General features: G+C 60.7%; 1 protein-coding gene and 1 long non-coding RNA gene across 10 annotated transcripts in view; one reads left to right on the top strand and one right to left on the bottom strand.

Moving 5' to 3' along the window:
- PDE2A (phosphodiesterase 2A) overlaps nucleotides 1-19,071 on the top strand; it is a 91,186-nt gene that overhangs the window by 14,171 nt on the left and 57,944 nt on the right. For 4 of the 9 annotated variants that reach the window (XM_084975172.1, XM_003482557.5, XM_013999451.3 and 1 more), the window contains exon 2: nucleotides 12,177-12,258. In XM_084975172.1, the coding sequence (XP_084831298.1) occupies nucleotides 12,177-12,258 (82 nt within the window). Of the gene's footprint in view, nucleotides 1-11,276; nucleotides 11,894-12,079; nucleotides 12,259-19,071 lie in introns of those variants that run through there. The other 5 variants (XM_005653692.4, XM_084975175.1, XM_084975176.1 and 2 more) reach the window with 5 other exon arrangements.
- Nucleotides 9,977-11,970, bottom strand: LOC110262210 (uncharacterized). The gene is made up of 2 exons (XR_002346961.2): nucleotides 11,840-11,970; nucleotides 9,977-10,370 (listed from the first exon to the last, which is right to left on the bottom strand). It is a non-coding gene; the product is annotated as an uncharacterized LOC110262210 (long non-coding RNA).

Here is a 19,071-nt window from a genome sequence, read left to right as displayed (position 1 = left end):
TAAGCGCCAGTCTCCTTTACTGTAAACTGGACCTAATAATATCCACCCTCATATATGTTGTAAGGAGCAGGTGGGTTCATATGACATCTAAAGCAGACCACGGTCCCGACTTTACAGGACCCAGATCTCCAAAAGGGTGGGAATGAGGTCTGCTTGGCTTACTATTGTCACCCAAGCTCCATCCGCAGGGCCACTCAGTCGCTGTTCAGTAACTGCTAGTTGAGCGAATATATTTTAGTCTCATTTCCATTCCCTGGCTCCATCGGGTTCCGTGTTTCGAGGTTTTGTGAATAAAGGAACCAGGTGAGAGGAGCACAGGGGGCCTCGCAGGTGGAGTCTGGCCTTTCTCTGCCCAGGTCGAGGCACAGGAAACCTCCCATAGAACCAAGCCCGACTCGCAGGGAAGGCGTGGGAGGGATCAGGACCACGGACAGCCGCGACCCCCTGTTAGAGGGCTTGGGCTTCCTCGCTTGGCCTTCGCTGACCCTGCCCTCCCCCCCAGTGGGGCTGAGATGGACACACAGTGGGTGCACAGGCCGCAGTGGGGGAGAGTCTGGGCTCCTGCTTCCTACCAGGGCATCAGGAGCCTGAGGGAAGGCCACAGCTGGACCTGGGGTGGCGGTTTAATCCCTGACCCTCCCCCAGGGCCACAGCCCCAAGACTCCTGCCCGCAGCGGCCTCTCTGACCAGTTCTGTCCAGTTCTTCTCACACCTCGCTGACCTCCCAGGGCTCAGGCGATGAATTAGTGATGACAGCGTGGCAGCATCACTATGACGACCGGGCACGTTCTTAGCTTCCAGTCAGAGTGTGGCGGCGGCAGAGGCCAGAGACCCCTTCGGCTCTGGGCGTTTGTGCTGGTGTGTGTGACAGGGGCCAAAGGGGAGTGGGGGATGGGCAGGAGCGGGCGTGGGGCTCCATCCGCGGCGGGCTGGGGTCCATTCCGATTGTTAGCTCCAAAGGGACCTTAGGGACCGTTGTTTCTCTCCCTCTTTCCTTTCTTCTCCTCTTTCTCTTCTTTCCTTCCGCCCTCCCTCCATCCAGTGTCTCTGAGCCCTACCTCTGTGGCAGACCCCGAGCAGCCCACCCTCCCCAGCCCAGCCTGGCCCTCACGTAGGATCTCAGAATGAGGTGGGGACATAGACACCGCCCGGTCCAGGTTGCAGAGGAGCTGTGCAAATGGCTTTGCAGAGCAGGTGATGCCTTTGGCCCCGTTGAGCGAGGAGGAGATTTCTCCAGAAGAAAGGCAGGGGTCCAGAGGTGAACTGGACCCACGAGGCGCGAGTCCAGAGGCGGAAAGCGAAGATGGGCGAGGGATTTGCTAAAAGTCCAGAACAGCCTGCGTGGGGGCTCCGCGGTGGGGAACCAGGAGGAGCAGAGCGGGGAAGGGCAGGGAGGGGCTAGACCCAGTGAGAAGCCTGCAGTTTGTCCCACAGGAAGGGAGGCCCACAAAGAATTGCGTCGTTGCTGCTTGTTTAATTTTAGGGATGGGAAAACTGAGACTCAGCAAAGGAAAGTGACTTGATTAAACCCAAGGAGGTCTTCAGAGATAGCCTGAGACTGAGGACTCTGCTGGGGTCCCGTTAGACTCCAGCTAAGACCTCGCGTCCCAGACTCACTGGCCAGAATTGGTCCAGGTAGCCGCGGCCTCCAGTGGGTAGGGAGGGACCTTGGGTGACTTTGCCCTCCGTTGGAATGAAATTTGCATAAGAAAGGGCTGTGCCTATGGACTTTCCAGCCTGGGATGGATTGGTTGTATGGGGGAGGGTACTCAGGGAAGGATTCAGGTCAGAAATGGCTTCTAACTTGGGTCTTTGGGGGAGTTCCTGCTGTGCTGCTGTGGGATCGGTGGTATCTCTGCAGTGCCAGGATGCAGGTTCGATCCCCAGCCTGGCACAGTAGGTTAAGGATCACTTGTTGGATCTGATCCCTGGCCAAAACCAAACTTGGGTCTTTGGGCTCCCAGCCCCGACCCCGTGCAGTACCCCCTGCTCTGCACCCTCGGAGATCTTTGGCTGAGTTGGGAACGGGTATAGGCGGTAAGGACCCCTCTGTCTTCCTGGCCCTGGCGCCTGATTGAGCTTGCTGAGGCGGGAACTTACCTGAACAGAGGGAGGCATTTAGGCCCATGGTTCTGATGAAGACATCGTGGTCCCAAAGTGAGAGGGATGAAAGCAGATCGGCCCTAGGCTGGGCCTGGCTGCCTGGCCTCCAGCTCGCCTCCCTCCCCACCTCCACGCGGTCCTCTGCTTCTCTCCAGCCCGCTGTGCAGTGTTGCCGGGCCTGCCAGCTTTGATGGATGGCCCCATAGCTCAGCCTCTCTCCCATTCTTTCCCGGATGCTGGGCTGTTAGCCTCCTAATCACCAGTCCTGCCTGGTGGCCGCCAAGCCATCCATCTCTCCCACACAGCTTCACCCAGCACAGGTGGGATTGGGGCAGGTCCCCCTTTTCTGAACTGAGAGTGTGGCTGCAGCCTGGGGGAGCCAGGGTTTGTGGAGCAGCTCACACCCTCTTGCCAGAGCACCAGAAACCCCTCCAGAGCTTCCAAGGGAACCTACGCATGCACACACATGCACACACACACACGCACACGCATACACTCACAATACTAAAACCTTTCATGTATCAAAAAACTCTGTACACCAAGCCCTGCGCCAGAGCTCTGCATACGCAATCTCATTCATTCTGTTAGTTGGATGCTGTTGGTAATCCCGCTGTACAGATAAGGAAACTGAGGCTCAGAGAGGCTAGGGAACGTGCACGGGGTCACATACCCAGAAAATGGAGGAGCTGGGATTTGAACCCAGGTTGTATGGCTCACTTTTGTGCAAATCCTCAGGTCTACTGACTTCCTTATGCACGCACACACACACACACACACACACACACACACACACACACGAGAACATGCACACATGTGTGAACGAACAGCAGCCTCCACGCTGGGCCTTGCACGGCCGGTCAGCCTGGCCCAGGTTCCTGAGGGGCAGGGAGAGGACTGGGCTGAGGAAGAGATGAGGAGTCACTGTTTATTGTCCACAGGCTGCCCCAGCCTCTCACCGTGACAGTGACACTGATCAGCCGGGGAGGCTGCGTGGAGGAGGCAGCCTCCAGGCAGGAGGAAGGGGAGGCTGGGAGGCTGTCCATTGATCATCTCTGCGACACTGCCTTCCTGGAACTTGGGCCCAGGGGACTGGGGCACCACGGGGCGATCTCCGGGCTGCAGCCCAGGTTCAGCCTGAGGGCCGTGTGCCTGTGCAGTGAAGCTGGCGTCCCCTGCCTGTGGTCCCCTGCCCGCCCCTCCCCCGCTCTCCCGTCCCCTCCCTCTCACCTTCAGCCTGCTGACCCTACACCTTTCCCCTGATCTCTGCCCCCCCCGCCCCTGCAGGTCCCCCCACCCCCCTGGGCACTGCAGCTGAGACCCAAACTGCCAGCTTTAGACACCTGTACGCACCCACTGCTGTGCAGCTACCCTGCCCCAGAGGCTGACCCTGGGGGGAGGGCTGCTAGGAGGGGGGCAGGCAGGCACAGAGGGTGCAGGTGCTGCAGGAGGCGGGGAGCCTTCAGAGACCTCTGTGGACAGTTGAATGAGATAACACTCGCAACGTGCTTCCTGCCTCGGGGTGTTCGGTGGGTGCGTAGTCTGTGCCGTCCCTCCTTCGGGAGTCTGGAGAGGGTGAGGCTGGTAGGGGTGGACGAGGTGCCTCTGAGGGCACACGAGCTCCCAGAGTGACTGGCAGGTGCCGCTGACACTGGTAATAATTTAATAATTGCAGGAACAATTATCCCTGAGAGAGAGATTAATATCTGACAGGTGACAGGGTCTAGCCAAGCCATGTCACCCTTCTGACACGCGGAGGGGGACAGCTGTGTTGGAGGAGTGGTGACCAGAGCAGGACCCTCCCACCTTCCTTCTGGGAACTGGGTCGCCTGTTCAGGTCCTGGAGCAGCTGCCTCCACTCCAACAGAGGGGCCTCCAACAGGCCCTCCAATGTGCACTGGCTCCAGGAGACCTGGGTTCAAGTCCTGGTTCAGGCACCTGCTGGCCGGTGGTGTTATAGGGCAAGTCCCTTTCAGGCACCTCTGTCTTCTCATCTGTAACAGGTTACAGAGAGGATTAAATTCGATGTCACCCGTCAAGGGCCTGCTACTTCCCTGCCCCAAGGGCCAGGCTGCTCAGTGTTCCAGACGCTGCCCCGCTGTAGGAGCTCGGGAAAAACCTGTGTCTCGGGGAGCGGGGCGGGGGGGGGGGCGGGTAAGCAACAAGGAACCTCTCTGACCAGCCGCTTTGCTGGGGGTCTGTGCCCAGATGCCTCTGTCTAGATTCTGTTCCCCTTTCTCTGGGGGACAGGCTGGGTGTTGGGATGGTGGTACAAGGCTGGCAACACCCATGCCATGGGTGGGCAGGCCCAGAGGGAGGGGCCAGCCTAGGACCCCTGTGATCTCGGTACCCTTGTCCTCATAGTGCCACCATCTGGCCCCAGCCGCTGTCTGCGCTGCCTCCCATCCGCCTGCCCCCCACGCCCCCGCCCGCCGCCCCTCCATCCCTAGTTCTCTCTTCCTTTATTTTCTGGCTCTGTAGTGCCTCCTGCCTTGGGCTTATCTCCGCCTGTCACACTTCCATCCATCTCTGTCATTGCCAGGCGGCTTCCTCCTGCTCTCTGGCACGCCCTGGCCCCCCAGGAGCTGGGCCGGTCTGGGAGTCAGTCCCTTCCTGCCTGTTGTCTGTCTCTGTGGTCTGAGTCTCGGCTCTCCCCCCCTCCCACCTCTCCATCTCTCAGATGGTGTCTCTGCCTTTCACGATCTCTGTCCCTTTGTCTGTCTCTGCAAGTCTCTCTCTGCCCTTGTCTCGGGGTCTGTGTCTCTCGGGGCCTGGCTGGTCCCGCTCCCTCTGCCTCCCCTCCTCCCCTTTCAATTCCAGCCCCGCGTCCAGCCCAACACGCTGGAGAACGGAGTGGTCCACCCTCCCTCTCTCCTGCCGCCTGCCTCGGAAGCCCCTGACAGTTGCCCTCCGCCCCACGATGCGACGCGTGCAGGCCTCGTCGCTAGGCCATGGGCTGGCAGCACCTGGCTTCCATAGCGACGGGTGCCTAGAAACAAAACGCTGCAACTCCCGGTCCCACATGGAGTCTTTGCAGATCGAGCGCCTTTCGATCAATCAGGACAGGCGACGTGGCCGACTCTGGGCTGCCTCCAGCTTAGAGAGGTGTGAGAAGAGGGACCGTGGTCTCGGCCTTCTAGAGCTTGGGGGGGCCCCGGCAGGGGGCGGGGAGCTGCTCCAGTGTGACCCTGGAGCTGCGGAACGACACCTGCCCTCTCCCTGGGCTCTTCTGAGGAGTCCACCTGCTTCTGGGAGGCTTGGGGTTGCGAGGGGCCAGGTTTGCATTGCTGTTCTGCTATTTCTAGCTGTGTCATTTAGACAAATGACCTCAGGTCCCGGGACCTCAGTTTTATCCACTGTAAACTTGGGCTAATAATGTCATGAGGATTAAATGAGAGAATTGCCCGGGGTGAGAGTGGGGGCTGGCACTTCGAAGGTAGCCCCTGATGCCATTGTGTTCCCTGCCCCTTTAGAACAGTCTCAGGTTTAATTAGCAGAGAGGAGGGTTCTGGAAGCCTAGGCAGGGACAGTGGTGTGAGGTGAAGGGGCAGGCTGGAAGGCCCCTGGTGTGTGCAGAGGCTCGCTGGGCCCCCTCCTCACGGAGAATTCAGAGATGCGGTCCACAGACCACCGGGCCCAGGGGGCCTATGCAAACCCTGGCACTGGAATCCTGGCATTTCAGGCGGTTAGAGTCATAGAGTGTTAGAATCCTGGGTTCCTACCTTCTCAGGACTCCAGGCTCTCACATTCACAGACTGTACAAAGCACAGACTCTTCTAATAATGGGCTGTTATAATAGAGGGTCTGATTTTCTTAGATCACAAAAGCTCTGGGAGTTCTTGGAATCCGCAAGCCACGGACTGGGGCTCCCTCTGTGAGAGTGACTGAGCTTGCAGGGAGTCTTTGGAGCACAGGGCCTTGGCTCCCTGCTGCTTAGAACTCCTTGTGCCCTGGCATCCTCACGGACTCAGCTCTGAGCAGCCCAGGAATAGCTGGTGAGGGAAAGCTGGGCAGCTCGTGGGCTGCAGCTGTCCAGGCGGGGCTGGTGGGACTTGGGCAGCCACCTTTGGCTGAAGACCTGTTGGCCTCGGTCCACCCCACAGGGCTCAGGAGGAAGCATCTTCGTGGGACCCTCCGGGCCCCGCAGGCGGAAGTGGGCTGGGTGGGGCTGGGGGGTGAGAGAAGGAGCGGGATCGGTGAGGAGGGGGGGTCTGCCGAAGAGTTACTCAGCACCGCACTCTCCCTGCACTGCCCCTGGTTCCTGGGCATCATGGTTGGGGCTGGGGAAGCGGGCGCACCTTGAACCCACCTGCCTGTGGTAGCCTGGGACAGGCTGAGAGCCAAGAGCTCTTTTTCCCACCTCTGTCCAAAGCTGGAAAGGTTGGCGGAGCCGTTGAGAAAGCTGGGAGCTGCCTCTCCTTTTGCTCCTCTTCCTTCCCAGTCTGGTTTCCATGGGAATCATGGCTCAGGATGAGCATGATTTGACAGGACGGTGCTGTGGGAGGAGTCAGCGGCTGTGGGAGGAGTCAGCGGCTGTGGGAGGAGTCAGCATCCCGCAGAGCCCCCCACACAGGAAGGGGTTGGCTGCTAAGAAAGGGAGCTCCCCATTCCCGGGAGCGGGCAAGCTGGACTGCCAGTCAGGGTGACTTCAGAAAGGTGGGGGAAGGTGGTCAGGAAGCTGCTTCTCCAGGAAAGCGGGGCTTGGTGTGACTGGCCCAAGTGGCTGTCCCTGGCAGATATCCCCTTGCCTCCTTAAGCAGGTCACCTTGCCCTGGGCCCTGCCTCCCCCGCCCCATCCATCCTCCATTCCTGCTCTGTGTGCCCGACCCATGCTGGTCATGGACACGCAGAGCTGAATCAGACCCGGTTTCTTCGCGGCTGAGCACGGGCACTGATGGGAGAGGTGCCCCAGGAAACAAACACCATTTCGCAAGTCCTGCATGAGGGGCAGACCAGGCTGGGAGAAACGTCTACCCCTGAGTCCTACAGTCCATAGATGTGTTTTTGAGCAATTCCCATGGGTCAAGCCTTGTTCTAGGTCCTGGGGTCACAGCAATGAGCAAAACAGAAAAAGAGTCCTGTACCCTGGAGCCGACAGTGCCTGGCACAAGTGCAGACGGGGAGTTCCCGTCGTGGCTCAGCAGGTTAAGAACCTGACTCATATCCATGAGGACACAGGTTTGATCCCTGGCCTCGCTCAGTGGGTTAAGGATCCTGCGTTGCCGTGAGCTGTGGTGTAGGTCGCAGATGAGGCTCGGATCTAGCATTGCTGTGGCTCTGGTGTAGGCTGGCAGCTTTAGCTCTAATTCAACCCCTAGCCTGGGAACCTCCATAGGCTGTGGGTGTGGCCCTTAAAAGACCAAAAAAAAAAAGTTCAGGAGTGCTGGGAAGGTCTGGATGGAGAGGTGAGGGGTGAGGGGGTGTGGCCAGAAGGCAGGATGTGGGCGTGGCAGAAGAAAGGACGGTGGGGGATAAGTTAAGGGCCATGAAAGCCAGGACCAGACTCCAACCTTATCCGTGGGGAATGAGTGGGGTGTGGGCGAGGCAGGGTCAGACCTGAGTGAAGAAAAGGGCACCCCAGCAGGTATGGGCCCGGGGGGAAGGAGGTGCAGTGGTCCCCGAAGGGGGCAGAGGCCCGGGGTGCCCACCAGGGAGCCGTGTGGGCGTGTGTACAGGGATGTGTGTCTGTGCACGGGAGTGTGTGTAGGTGTGATGGGAGTGTGATGAGGATCTGTGGAAAGACAGTGAGTGTGTGTATGATCGTGTGGGGCCTGGGCGGCCTCGTGTGGCAGAGGCTCTAGGGTGTGCAAACGATAGGAGCAGATACCAGGATGTGCCGAGGCCCGTGTTCCCTGGACCTTAGGTCTGCGGTGACCGGCAGGTCCTAGACTAGTTCTGAGTGGAAGCTTCCAGGTGCCCCTCCCTCTCTCGGGTCATGGAGCTGGCCCGCTGCTGCACACAAGGCGAATGTGCACCAAATCACGTGGTGATGTCTGAGCCCCTGCACCCCCCGCACCCCCATCCCCTGGGCCTGAAGTCCCTCAGCCTGGGCTCTCTCCCACTCAGAGCTGCAGCCAGGTCCCCTCCACTCAGAGCCCACCTCAACCTTGTCCCCAGCCCCTGCTTGCAATAAGGGCCACCCCTGCATCCAGGGCCACCGCCAGCTGACGCAGAGCTGACCTGGGACATGAGGTGAATTTGAGGGCAAGCAGACGCACACATTTGCACAGACACATGCCCATGAATGCATCTATGAGCCATGCTTGGATACCTGTGCGCACACATACCTGTGCACCCATGCCTGTCTGCACACACACACACACACACACATTCTTGTAGATACACACACATCAGTACACACGCACCAGGCCAGCTCTGCCCCAGGAACACCACACCTCCTTACAAAGATATAAACTTACCAATGTGTACTCATCTCTCGCCCGCTTTCGCCCACGCCACGCTCACAGACCCTGTGCGGGCCTTACACACCCACCCACCCCAGGGCTACCTAAGGACCTCGCACCACGCCGTCTCTGGCAGGGCTGAAGCACTGAGCACAGGCTCCAGCTACACGCAGAAGCCACGGAGATGTCAGGTTCCTCCAGGATGCTTCTTGGATTGTCCCCGGGCAGGGCCCCTCGGACCGTAGAGCCCTCTCTAGTCTGTGGGCTCTGCCTCAAGTCACACGCTTGCCTCCTGGGAGCTGCTCCCTGCCCCCATGTTGGGCTCTGGCCCTTGTTCACAGTCCGTGGGCCTGACATGCCCGGACAGGCCTGCCTGCCCCGGAGAGCTGCCTTCTGCCTGGCCAGGCTGGCCTGGATCCGGCCTCTCTCCCCCTGAGCTGCCTGAGTCCTCAGAGAGAACCAGGCCAAGCTTCGCAGGGCCAGAGCCTTGCCCGAGGTCACCCCGCATGTCCAGAACCTGGGCTTCTGGGAGTCCGGCCATGGTCAGCGGCCACTGGACAGGTGCACGTCAGCGACACACGCGGGCTCTCGGAAGCAGGCCACCGGGTGGAGGGGACGGGAGCAGATTTGAGGCCTATTGGAGGGTCTGCTGATGCCATGCTCTTAAGCAGAGGGATGACGAGCAAGCAGATCTGCCACTAGTCCCGGGTGAGGAGGTGGCTCGCAGAGGCGTCAGTATTGGGAACAAGGGACGGGGCCCGAGGTCGAGTGGCCCGGTACCCAGGTTGACAGACTCTCAGCTGAGTCACCTTTTCCTAAAACACCCAGTCTGAGTTAGCTGGGCCACGGGGCAGCTTGGTGTGGGGAGATGAAAAGACGTGGCGGGGGTGGGGGGCGGGCTGGGCCAGCCACCCCTAAGTGGGTTTCCTTATGGCAGAGATGCACAGGGCGCTCAGGGACCGAGGCTGTGTGACCCTGACTGCATCCTTGGGGACACAAGGAGAGGTGGGAAACGGGGCTTTCGCCCATGCCTTTCCTCAAGAGCCGGAGCATCAGTTGAAAGCACAGGTTGGAGCCAGATGGCCTGGGTTTGAATTCTGGCCCTTCTACTTACGAGCTGTGTGTGCCTGTAGGCAAGTTACTTCGTCTCTGGGCCTCAGTTTTCCTTATCTGTAAAATGTGGCGAATGAATAGATCCTACCTTGTACTGTCGCTGAGCAGATGAACTGTGAGGCACAGAGGAAGTGCCCCGCAAATGCCAAAGCCCAAGAGAAGGGAGCTGTGCCAGGCCAGGGTTGGCTCTTGACTAGGGGGTCTGAGATGTCCTCTCCCGAAGAACAAAGAGCTCTGGCCCGTGGCTGTAACAGACCCCCTGCCCCCCATCCCTGAGTCCCGCCCAGACTCTCCAGAGCCCAGGACTGAGCAGATAACAGGTGCTCCAGACTGACTAAGAGATTTGTGTCCTGGGTTCAGATTCAGTCCTTTATTACCCCTTATAGCGGTCACCCTCTCCACAGAGCAAGACACTGAAGCCAAAAAAGAGAAGGGAAGCCCATGTAATGTTTTCTACAGCATCGACAAGCAGGACTAATTGCCCCCAGTCTGGAGATGCAGTAAAATACACTGATTTGTCCTGGATCGTTTGGTGACAGAGATGTTCCCATTTCCCCCCACCCCCGGCTCCCAGACGTGATTCCTAGGAAAGAAGCAGGAGGGGGACCCAGAGGACGAAGCATCCAGGGAAGGCCTCCTGGAGGAGGCGGGCTTCTGGCTCCTGAAAGATAAGCAGGCTGAAAGCATCTGGAGGGCATCGGGGCTGGGGCGGCTGGGAAAAGGCCTGGAGGTGAGAATGAGCCCATCAACCATCTGAGGAGAGCAAGAAGCATACATTTAAGGAACAGCAGTGAGAAAGTCAAAACTGGGAAAATAAGTTGGGGCAAAGTTCCAGAGAGTTTGCCGGTCCGGCTGAGGGCTTGGGCTTTATTGCGCTGATGGTTGGGGGTCACTGAAGGTATGCAGGCAGGGGAGATGCAGGTCCTGAGTGGGACCTCAGAAAGAAAGGCGGGACAGTTCTTGGCATGGAGGCTCTCCCCCTGAGCTGGTGGCACAGCCAGGACTCTGCCCAGCCCGTGTGCCAGGTGCCTGGACTGTGTCCAGGGCTGGGTTCAATGACTCAACCTTGAGGAAGTCGCTCCCCAGGGAGAAAGGGCCCAGATGAATCAGCCCAGTGCGGTGGGGAGCTGGGAAGCTGGGGGCTCCCTGAGTCACCCTCCGAGAGGGCTGGGGTTTGGGGGTAGCGGGTAAGGGGGAGCTGCAGGGAGAGGGGACCGCGGTGCAGTGGCAAGGATTGGAGTCAGACCACAGCGAGGGCTGTCAGGGAACTCCGACCGCCTTCGCACCGCTGTGGGGTCCACTCTCCTGGCGTTCTGGTGAAGGAAAGGGGAAAACTGAAGCCCGGAACCCGAGGTGGGGATCTGACCAAGGTCATGCAGTAAGGAGCTAGCTGGCAAAGGCCAGCAGAGACTCAAGAGCCCTCTCCAGTCCAGACACGTCCCACCGCCCCAGCCGACCTCATCGCAAAGGGAGGTTAGGAAGCGGGTTGGTCCAGGCAGGGAGCTGGCCCAGCTGACCCCTTCCGCCTCTGTCTCCCGCGACCCCACCCCCGCCGCGGACGGCAAATCGGGCCGGGCTGCGCCGCCGGGATGGGGCAGCAGGGGGCGCAGGAGCGTCGCGGCTGCAGCCGGCGCCTGAGCACAGAGGCCGCTCTGCGGAGAACTGCGCTCGCGGCTCGCAAGTCCCACCGCGGAACTGTGGACTCTGTGGTCGTGTGGCCTGCACCCTCCCCGGCCTGCGGGGATGCCAACGCAGACCTTCCTGCCTGGTGCTGGGGGCCCAGTGCCCCTACCCCCGACTCAGCAGGGGTGCGCCTGTCTCGCGTGTCTGTGCGCACGTGTCTCCCTTCCAGATCTGCTCCTGCTCCCAGGGCCGGTCCCACTCGGAGCGACCTCTAAACATTTCCCAGACTTCCTCCTTCTTCCTGGAGGAAGAGCAAGTCCTGGGCTCTTTGCGTCGGGTCCCGGGTCCCTGCCCCTCTATCTCCCCCTCCGGACTGACCGCACCCCGCCCCCCCCCCTCCGCCCCACTCGCGCACACACACACACCCCTTCACTGCGCTGGTCTCTGCTTTGGGGCTCTGGCCTGGCTCGAGGACTTTCTAAGTGGGGGCGGAAGAGGATGTGAGCAGACAGGAGAGGGGCTCCGAGAGGAGACCCATGCGAGGTAGCGACAGGAGGGAAAGGGGCAAGAGGAGCGAGCGGAGGCTGGGAGCTGGCTACCTGGCGGGGGATCGTAAGAGCGGGACGAGCTGGAAGAATCTTGCGAGAGAAGAGGTACGGGAGGTGGGAGCCAGCAGAGGGCTCGAGGCGAGGTCCGAAAAGCGGACCAGCCGAGAGGTGCCGTCCACCGCGGCGGGGCCGTGGGCGGGGCCGAGGCGGTCGGAGGCGGGGAGTGGGCGGGCCGGGGCGGGGCCGGGGCGGACACCAGCTCAGACCCGGCGAAGCTGCCGCGGACGCGCTGACCGAGTGCAGCGGCCGGGCCGGCGGGCGGGCGGGCGGCTGCGAGCATGGTCCTGGTGCTGCACCACATCCTCATCGCTGTTGTCCAATTCCTCAGGCGGGGCCAGCAGGTCTTCCTCAAGCCGGACGAGCCGCCGCCGCCGCCGCCGCCGCCGCAGCCATGCGCCGACAGCCTGCAGGTAGGGGGGCCCCCCCCAGCGCTGGGCACGAGGGGAACGGGGTGTTGGGTGAGCGCCCGGCCCGGTCCTCCGCGGAGCGTGCAGTCGCCGGCCCCACGGTCCACCCTGGCCCTGGAACCTCCTAGGGTGGGGACCCCCTGCCCTAGTTGTGAACCCCACTCCTGTGCTGGGACTGCAGCCCATACCCGGAGACCTCGAATCCCCAGCTCACGGTCCAAACCGAATGCCAGACTCTGAACCCCTTTCAGATCCAGGACTCCACCCCAAGCTCTGAACTCCCAGTCCACAGTGGGACCCCCCCATTCAAGCCTGGAACCCCCTGCCTCCCAGATTAATGGAGGACCCCTCCTCACGCCCTTGAGCCCCACGTGTGTGTGTGTGTGTGTGTGTGTGACTGCAAGCACACCCAGAACACTTGAACCCCCAGCTCTTAGCAGGACCTCACCTCGGAGCTGGGGCCTCATTCTAAACCCCCGAACGCCTACTCCACAGCCTCATCAGTGCCCCCACCCAGATTCCCACTCAAGCGTCTGGACCCTGGAGACCCCCCGCTCCAGGGTCCAGACACCTCTTTCCATCACAGCGTTGCTCTCCCTGCAGGATCCCTCCCTCCCTCCCTGCTCTCCCTCCTCCCTCCCTGCTCTCCCTCCTCCCTCCCGCATCGGAGATCCCAGTTTTTTTCCCGGCTTGTCTCACCCTCCCCTCTTGTGTCTCTCCGGTATGGTGGCCCCACGTTATTCCCTGGCTTCTCCAAGTCTTTCTGGGGATCCTCTCTCTCTGCCCCCCTCTTTCTCTCTTGTTTGGTCTCTTACCCATGGGCCCACCTCTCACTGGCTGCCCACCACTCCCCCCACTTCTCGAGGTTTCTATCTTCGTTCTAGAGCCTTTTTCTCGGTCATCTCTTCCCCTTACACTGGCCTTTGCTTTTGGGTGAAGAGGGGACTTGCTCAGAGTGCCAGGCCCGTGTCCCCAGGACCTCTAGCCCTCCCTGTGGTGTCAGGCATGGCATGGTGTGGGTGCTGGTGGAAGGGGCTAAACATGGAGCATGCAGCCCTTGGGTGGTGCCCAGGGGTTTAAGGCGGGTGGGGATTGCACGTGGGGCGCTAAGGTTTATCACTTCCAACCCCCTCATCCCCACCGTCCTGGCCTTGACTTGAGGAAGCAGGAGCCTGAGATGGAGGAGGGGAGCCGTGGTCGGTCACCTGTGGTGGGAGGTGGGCGGGCTGGGTGAGTCTGGGAGGGGGGGCTCGAGTAGGATGCGTTGGGGTGGGTGTCGGGTGTGCCTCGTGTGTGATCATGTGTGTTGTGTCATGCAGTATGATGTGCGTGTCATCACGAGTGGGCTTATTTGGGGGACTCGGGGGGGCTTTGGAGGGTGCGGATGGTGCGTGTGGTGTTCGGGTGGCCTCGTCGTCGGTGAAGGGTGGCGGCTGTGTGTGTGAGTGACTGTTGTGTCTGGGGAGGGACATGTGTTCATGGTTGTGTGTGTGTCAGGGTGGGATGGGGAGTTTGCAGGGGCAGCTTACACGGAGGGCCGCGTGTGCATTTGTGTGTGTTCGAAGCTGTTGTGTGAAACCGGAAGGGCCACCGGAGGGGCCTGAGGGGAGGGTGGTCGGGGCGCGTGGGGGGGGCGGGGGAGGGGCTGCGAGTGGCCCGGTGTGTCTGCAGCCCAGGGGACTGGCTCCGTCCTCAAGTTCCCTCCTGGAGTGGCTCAGGAACTCAGGACCTGTGTGCTGGTGTTGGAGTGTCACGTGTTTGTGTGGCGGCTGATTGTGCAGCTCTAGGTAGGAAACCGTGCAGCAGCCGAGGCGCAGGGGTCCGCGCGTGTGCACCCCCAGTGTGTGTGGGGAGGAGGCAGTGTGCATGCAGGACTGTGTGCTGAGGAGCTGTGTGTGCCCCCACCCCGTGCCGTTTTGGGGTGACGTGAAGTGGGCACATTATCTATGCGGGTGTGTCTCTGTCTGGGTGGCATGTGTGTGTGTGGAATGTAATTGGATGTGTGTGTGTGTGTGTGTGTGTGTGTGTGCGCGCGCGCGCGCTTGGCGAGGTGCGTGTAGGGTCTGCGAGGTGCCTGTGGGAGGGTGGGGGTGAGGGTGGCGTGTAAGTGGGGGCGGGTGGGCTCTGTGACTTTTCGATGTGACACGTGGATTGCGTGATCTTTTCTCCCTGTGAGCTGTTCCCGTGTGTGGTGAGCAGTGTGGGACGCGGGTCCAGGGGGCTGGGGTGTGGGGTGCGAGGCGGGGCGGGGGGGCTGTGGAAGGCACTGCAGGGGGTGCGGGCGTGTGTACAGAAGGTGTGGGGGGTGAGGAACGAGGGGTGTGATGTTTGTGGTGGCAGAATACAGCTGGTGTCCCATAAATGTTTGTGGAGTGACGTGTGTGTGTGTGTGCGTGTGTGTGTAGGGAGGGCTTGGCTGCCATCCTGTCCTTGCTTCCCTCCCATTAGGTCCCCAGAGATGCCCAGGCCAGGCTGCCTCTCCCCTTTGCCCTTCGTCCCCCTCGCTTTGACCAAGGCCTTTGTCTTGGGTTTCCGGCCAGGCGGGCGCTGGACAGACGGCCGATGTCACGCTCCGGGAAGCTTTGTTCTTTTCCTCTTCGCCTGTGTTTGGGGCTGGGATGGGGAGGGGACGGGGAGAGGATGCACAAGTCGCGGGGTTGCTGTGCTGGCCGCCACCTCGCAGCGCTCCGCAGAGGGCAGGGGTCCGGGCGCAGGCCGAGGCCTGGGTGGTTGCCCGGGGGGGCGCCAGGAGCAGGGCGCCGGGGGACAGATGAGCCCAAGAGCAGCTGGAGCGGGGCTTGGGGTTGGGCGAGTTTGCCACCCCTGAGGTCTTAGTCCCATGCGGGGCCCAGTGCCCTTCCTGCTCACGTCATCTCTGGGGTGCTGAGCAGCCAAGCGCCCCCTTCTGCCTGCTGGCTGGTCCTCTTCTCTTCTCTGGGTGGCGCCCAGGAGGGTCCCGGGCTGGGGGGCAACCAGGAAGACCTCGACGTATCTCTAATTTTGTTGACCCCACATCTGATGTGGGTCGGGGGGAGAGTTCCTGTCCTCACAGAGACGTTTCTCTGAAAAAGGAGGCCTGATCACGCCTTTGGACCCTAGTCTGATGGATTCCGTAGGAGGGCCCAGGGCGTAGCCTCCACAGAAAGCTCTGGGGAGGCCTTGGTGGGCAGCCTGCCGACAGGTTTGCGAGCGTGCGGGGCCAGGACTCCCTGTGGTTGGAAGACGCAGAGACCCCCAGAGTCAGTGAGGGGAGCTGGAGGCCAGCGCCTCAGCACCACATTCCAGAAGGTTCTCTGAAGTGAGTGGACTTAAGCTGAGCCTTGGAGCAGGTATGGGATGGGCAGAGAAATGTGGCCTCGGGCTGAGGAAGATTATGGCCCAACTGGAAAAAGGCATGGCGAAGGCTGGCGCTCACTCCCAGGCGGGGCTGGTGGGCTCTTGGCGGCCACGGGCCTCCTGCCTGCTCAGGCTTCTACCGTCGCGTTGTCTTTGGCCGGAGTCACTGTTGTCCTGTCTTCACCATCACATTTTAGGCAGCTCTTTCCAAATGCCAAGCTCCTTTCACAAGTGTCTCCTTTAACAGATGGACTCTTTCTGTTCTCCATAAGTATTGAGCACCTGCTGTGTACCAGGCGGGCACGGTTTTAAGTTCTGGGGTCAGACCAGTGGCCAGATAGGCCTCGCAGGGCTCCAATGTCCTGTGTCTGAGAAGCCCTGCCTTTCCAGCCCCCCAGGCCCTAGCGGACCGTCCGCCCTTGGGTTCCCACAGCCCGATGTGCTCCAGGCCTGCACTCCACTGTGTTGGGGTCTGGCTCCCCCAGAAGCTGAGCCCTGCGGAGCCTGGGTTGGGTCTGCCCATGCCATGTGACCTGAGCTCGGCTCAGCAGGGCCCAGATAGTCATCCTGACCATCGAGGCACCTGCCACCTAGGGAAACTGAGGCCCAGAGCCGAGAGGTCGGTAGCGACCTTCCTTTCACCAGCATTAGGGGAGACCAGGAGAGCGCAGGTGGCACGTGCAGGTTCCCCAGCAAGGTGGCAGAGCTGGGCCTGGAACACAGCTTTCCCGGCTGCCAGGCTGGGCTCCGGCCCCGGCCCCGTGCTGCTCCCTGGCTGGCCTCTGTGCTGCCTGTGGCGGGTAAACGATTATTAATGACCCCCTGGCAAGGAGACAGGAAACATTTCCCAACCACAGCTGGGGATCTGCTCCCTGCCAGCCCCAGCCATCCATACCCACCCTGGCCATGGTGGCGGCACTGAGGTTATCTCTGTGCCTCCTTGGCTTCTTCCTTTCCTCCTGCCCATCCAACTCCCGCTTCTCTTTCCTCTCAGGGGTGAAGGACGACAAGGAGCTGGGCTTTCTCTTTCCCATCTCTCTCTCCAGCCTGGCTCGTCTCCACCTTCTCCCCTGCCCCCTGTTTCACCGGAAGTGGCGCCTCCTCCAGGAAGCCTTCCCTGACTGCCCTGCCAGCATCTCTGGGGGCCCTGTCCTGTGCTCTGGTCATCGAATCTCCCTCATTGCAGACTCTGGCCAGGCTCTGATGGCCCTAATGCTGGGCCGGGGACTTCCTGGGGCCTGATCTCAGTGGCTGTCTTGGGACGGACACACGGACCATCGTTCCAGATGCCTCCTCCAGGACGTCCCCAGGCCAGCCCAGGGACTCTCGCTTCCTCTGGGCACAGCAGGCCACCCTGTCCATGCCACACACTGTGTACTGCCAGGCCTTTATGGATGGCCATTTAGTGAGCACCTCCTCTGTGCCCAACGGAGAGGGTGGGTAGAGAGCACAGCGAGCATTTTAAGGTTCGGCCACACATGCTGAGCAACAAGGCATTTGCCCCTCGGCAGGTAGACTGACCCAGGTACCAGGGCCACCCGGGGACAGGTGATGGGGTGGAGGAGGGGCAGAGACAAAGGCTGAGGCTGACAGTTCGTGTGGGGAAGGCGATGCTGGAGGGAAACTCGGGGGCCGTGGTAGAGCAGAGCAGGGGCCCCTAATTCAGCGAGAGGGAGGGCAAACTGGGGAGTTTCCAAGAGGAAACATATCTAAATGGAGAACCGAGGGATGAGCCAGGAGAAAGTTCTGGACAGAGAGGAGGAGAGAATGGCGAATGTGAAGCCTTGCTGGTGACAGACAGAGGGAGGGGACCATTCCATGGAGCTGGATCCGGAACTGCCAGGGTGGCTGAGGGCTGGGAAGCCAGGGCCAGGGAGGGTGGAGCCTCAGCAGATGAGGCTGGCGAGGCTGGCAGGAGCCAAATTGTGCAGGACTTTGGTGCCATGTCAAGGAACTTGGTGGACTTTCTCCAGGGGAACTGGGCACTAGGGGATGAGTTGAAAGCAAGGCAGGCCTGGAGTTCCCATTGTGGCTCAGCGGTAAAGAATCCAGCTACTATCCATGAGGATGAGGGTTCAATCCCTGGCCCTGTTCAGTGGGTTAAGGATCCGGTGTTGCCGTGAGCTGTGGTGTAGGTCGCAGACGCAGCTCAGATCCCAAGTTGCTGTGGCTCCGATTAGACCCCTAGCCTGGGAGCTTCCATATGCTTTGGGTGTGGCCATAAAAAGCAAAAAAAAAAAAAGAAAAAGAAAAAGAAAAGAGAAAAATGCGGACAGGACTGCTCAGACCCACCTGTGAGGGAGCTCCCTGGGCCACGGACGGAGTGGAGAGCACCTAGCGGGGGGGAGGGGGGAGGCTGGGGCAGTGTGGTTCAGACGAAGGATGACAAGGCTGAACGGGAAAAAGCCAGAAAGGGAAGTGAAGGCGCAGCGGGGCAGAGGCGGGGAAAGCAGCCGTCAGCTGGAGCGGTGACCGGGGGAGAGCGCCGGCCTGGGGTCTGAGGGGCCACGTGAGGGCAGACAGGACTTCAGGGCAGATGCCTGGGCCTGGTCAGGGTCTCTGAGGAGCAGAAGGTCTCAGGACGGCCTCCCTGGTCAAGAGCTTTGAGGCTAAACAGACCAGGAGCCCCCTGGGGGCTGCCGCATCCTCATCTGTGGTTTGGGGACCTGGGATCCGTCCGGGGCAAAGAGCGTTCAGAATTCAAACATTAAAACCATCTGCCAAATGTAATAGTGAATAAAATTCAAATTCAAAAATGTATGAGTACATCCCAAGATGAGTTAAAATGTAAATTCATGAAGATGCTACGCGTACATTCGTGATGCTTCTAATACCGACGGCAAGCCTCCACCGCTTCCCTCCCCTTTGGATCTGGGTCCCTTGAAGCTGCTGCTCTGGTGTGGCTGGACCCCCGGGGGGCTCCAGGACCTTCTGGCCTCTTGTTCAGAGGGGAAGCCGGTCCTCTGGCTGGTGGCTTCAGGTGGCAGGCATTTTGCTTTTCCTGTCCCCTACCCTGAGGGACTGTCCCCTTGAACTTCACCCATCTACGGCTGCCTTTATTCGAGGGGCCTGGCTACAGACCCCTGAAGGAAGTTGTAGGAATTGAGGGTATGAGGGGCCGGAGATGAGGTGCCTGCTGCGGGGCCCCGTCGGGGTGGTGGGTGGGAGGCAGCAGCAGAGAGGGGGGAAGGCGGAGTGAGCAGGGCTAAAAGGGCACCTTCCCTTGGCTTCTGTATCCCAAATGCAAAAGCTGGGCCACTTCCGGAAAACCGGGGTGCTGAGGTCCCGAATTACGATCTCAGGCTGGGCAGTGCTTGGTTCCCACTGTTCCGCGATCTTGACTCAGGCTACTTTCTGGGCTGAATTTTCTCACCCACTCAAGGAGGACGTTGGGATGGACGGGCTCGCGGGGTGTAGGGCCCTCGGGGAAATCTGGCATTGTCATTTTATGGGGTTCCAGCCTTCCGAGGCTCTCAGCTC

The sequence above is a fragment of the Sus scrofa genome, chromosome 9, assembly GCF_054392235.1.
Source record: "Sus scrofa isolate SSC_HxYL_T2T_F1_AM1 chromosome 9, Sscrofa_HxYL_maternal_Yorkshire_Landrace_v2.0, whole genome shotgun sequence".
Lineage (NCBI taxonomy): Eukaryota > Metazoa > Chordata > Mammalia > Artiodactyla > Suidae > Sus > Sus scrofa.
This window is presented reverse-complemented; position numbering and strand designations above follow the sequence as displayed.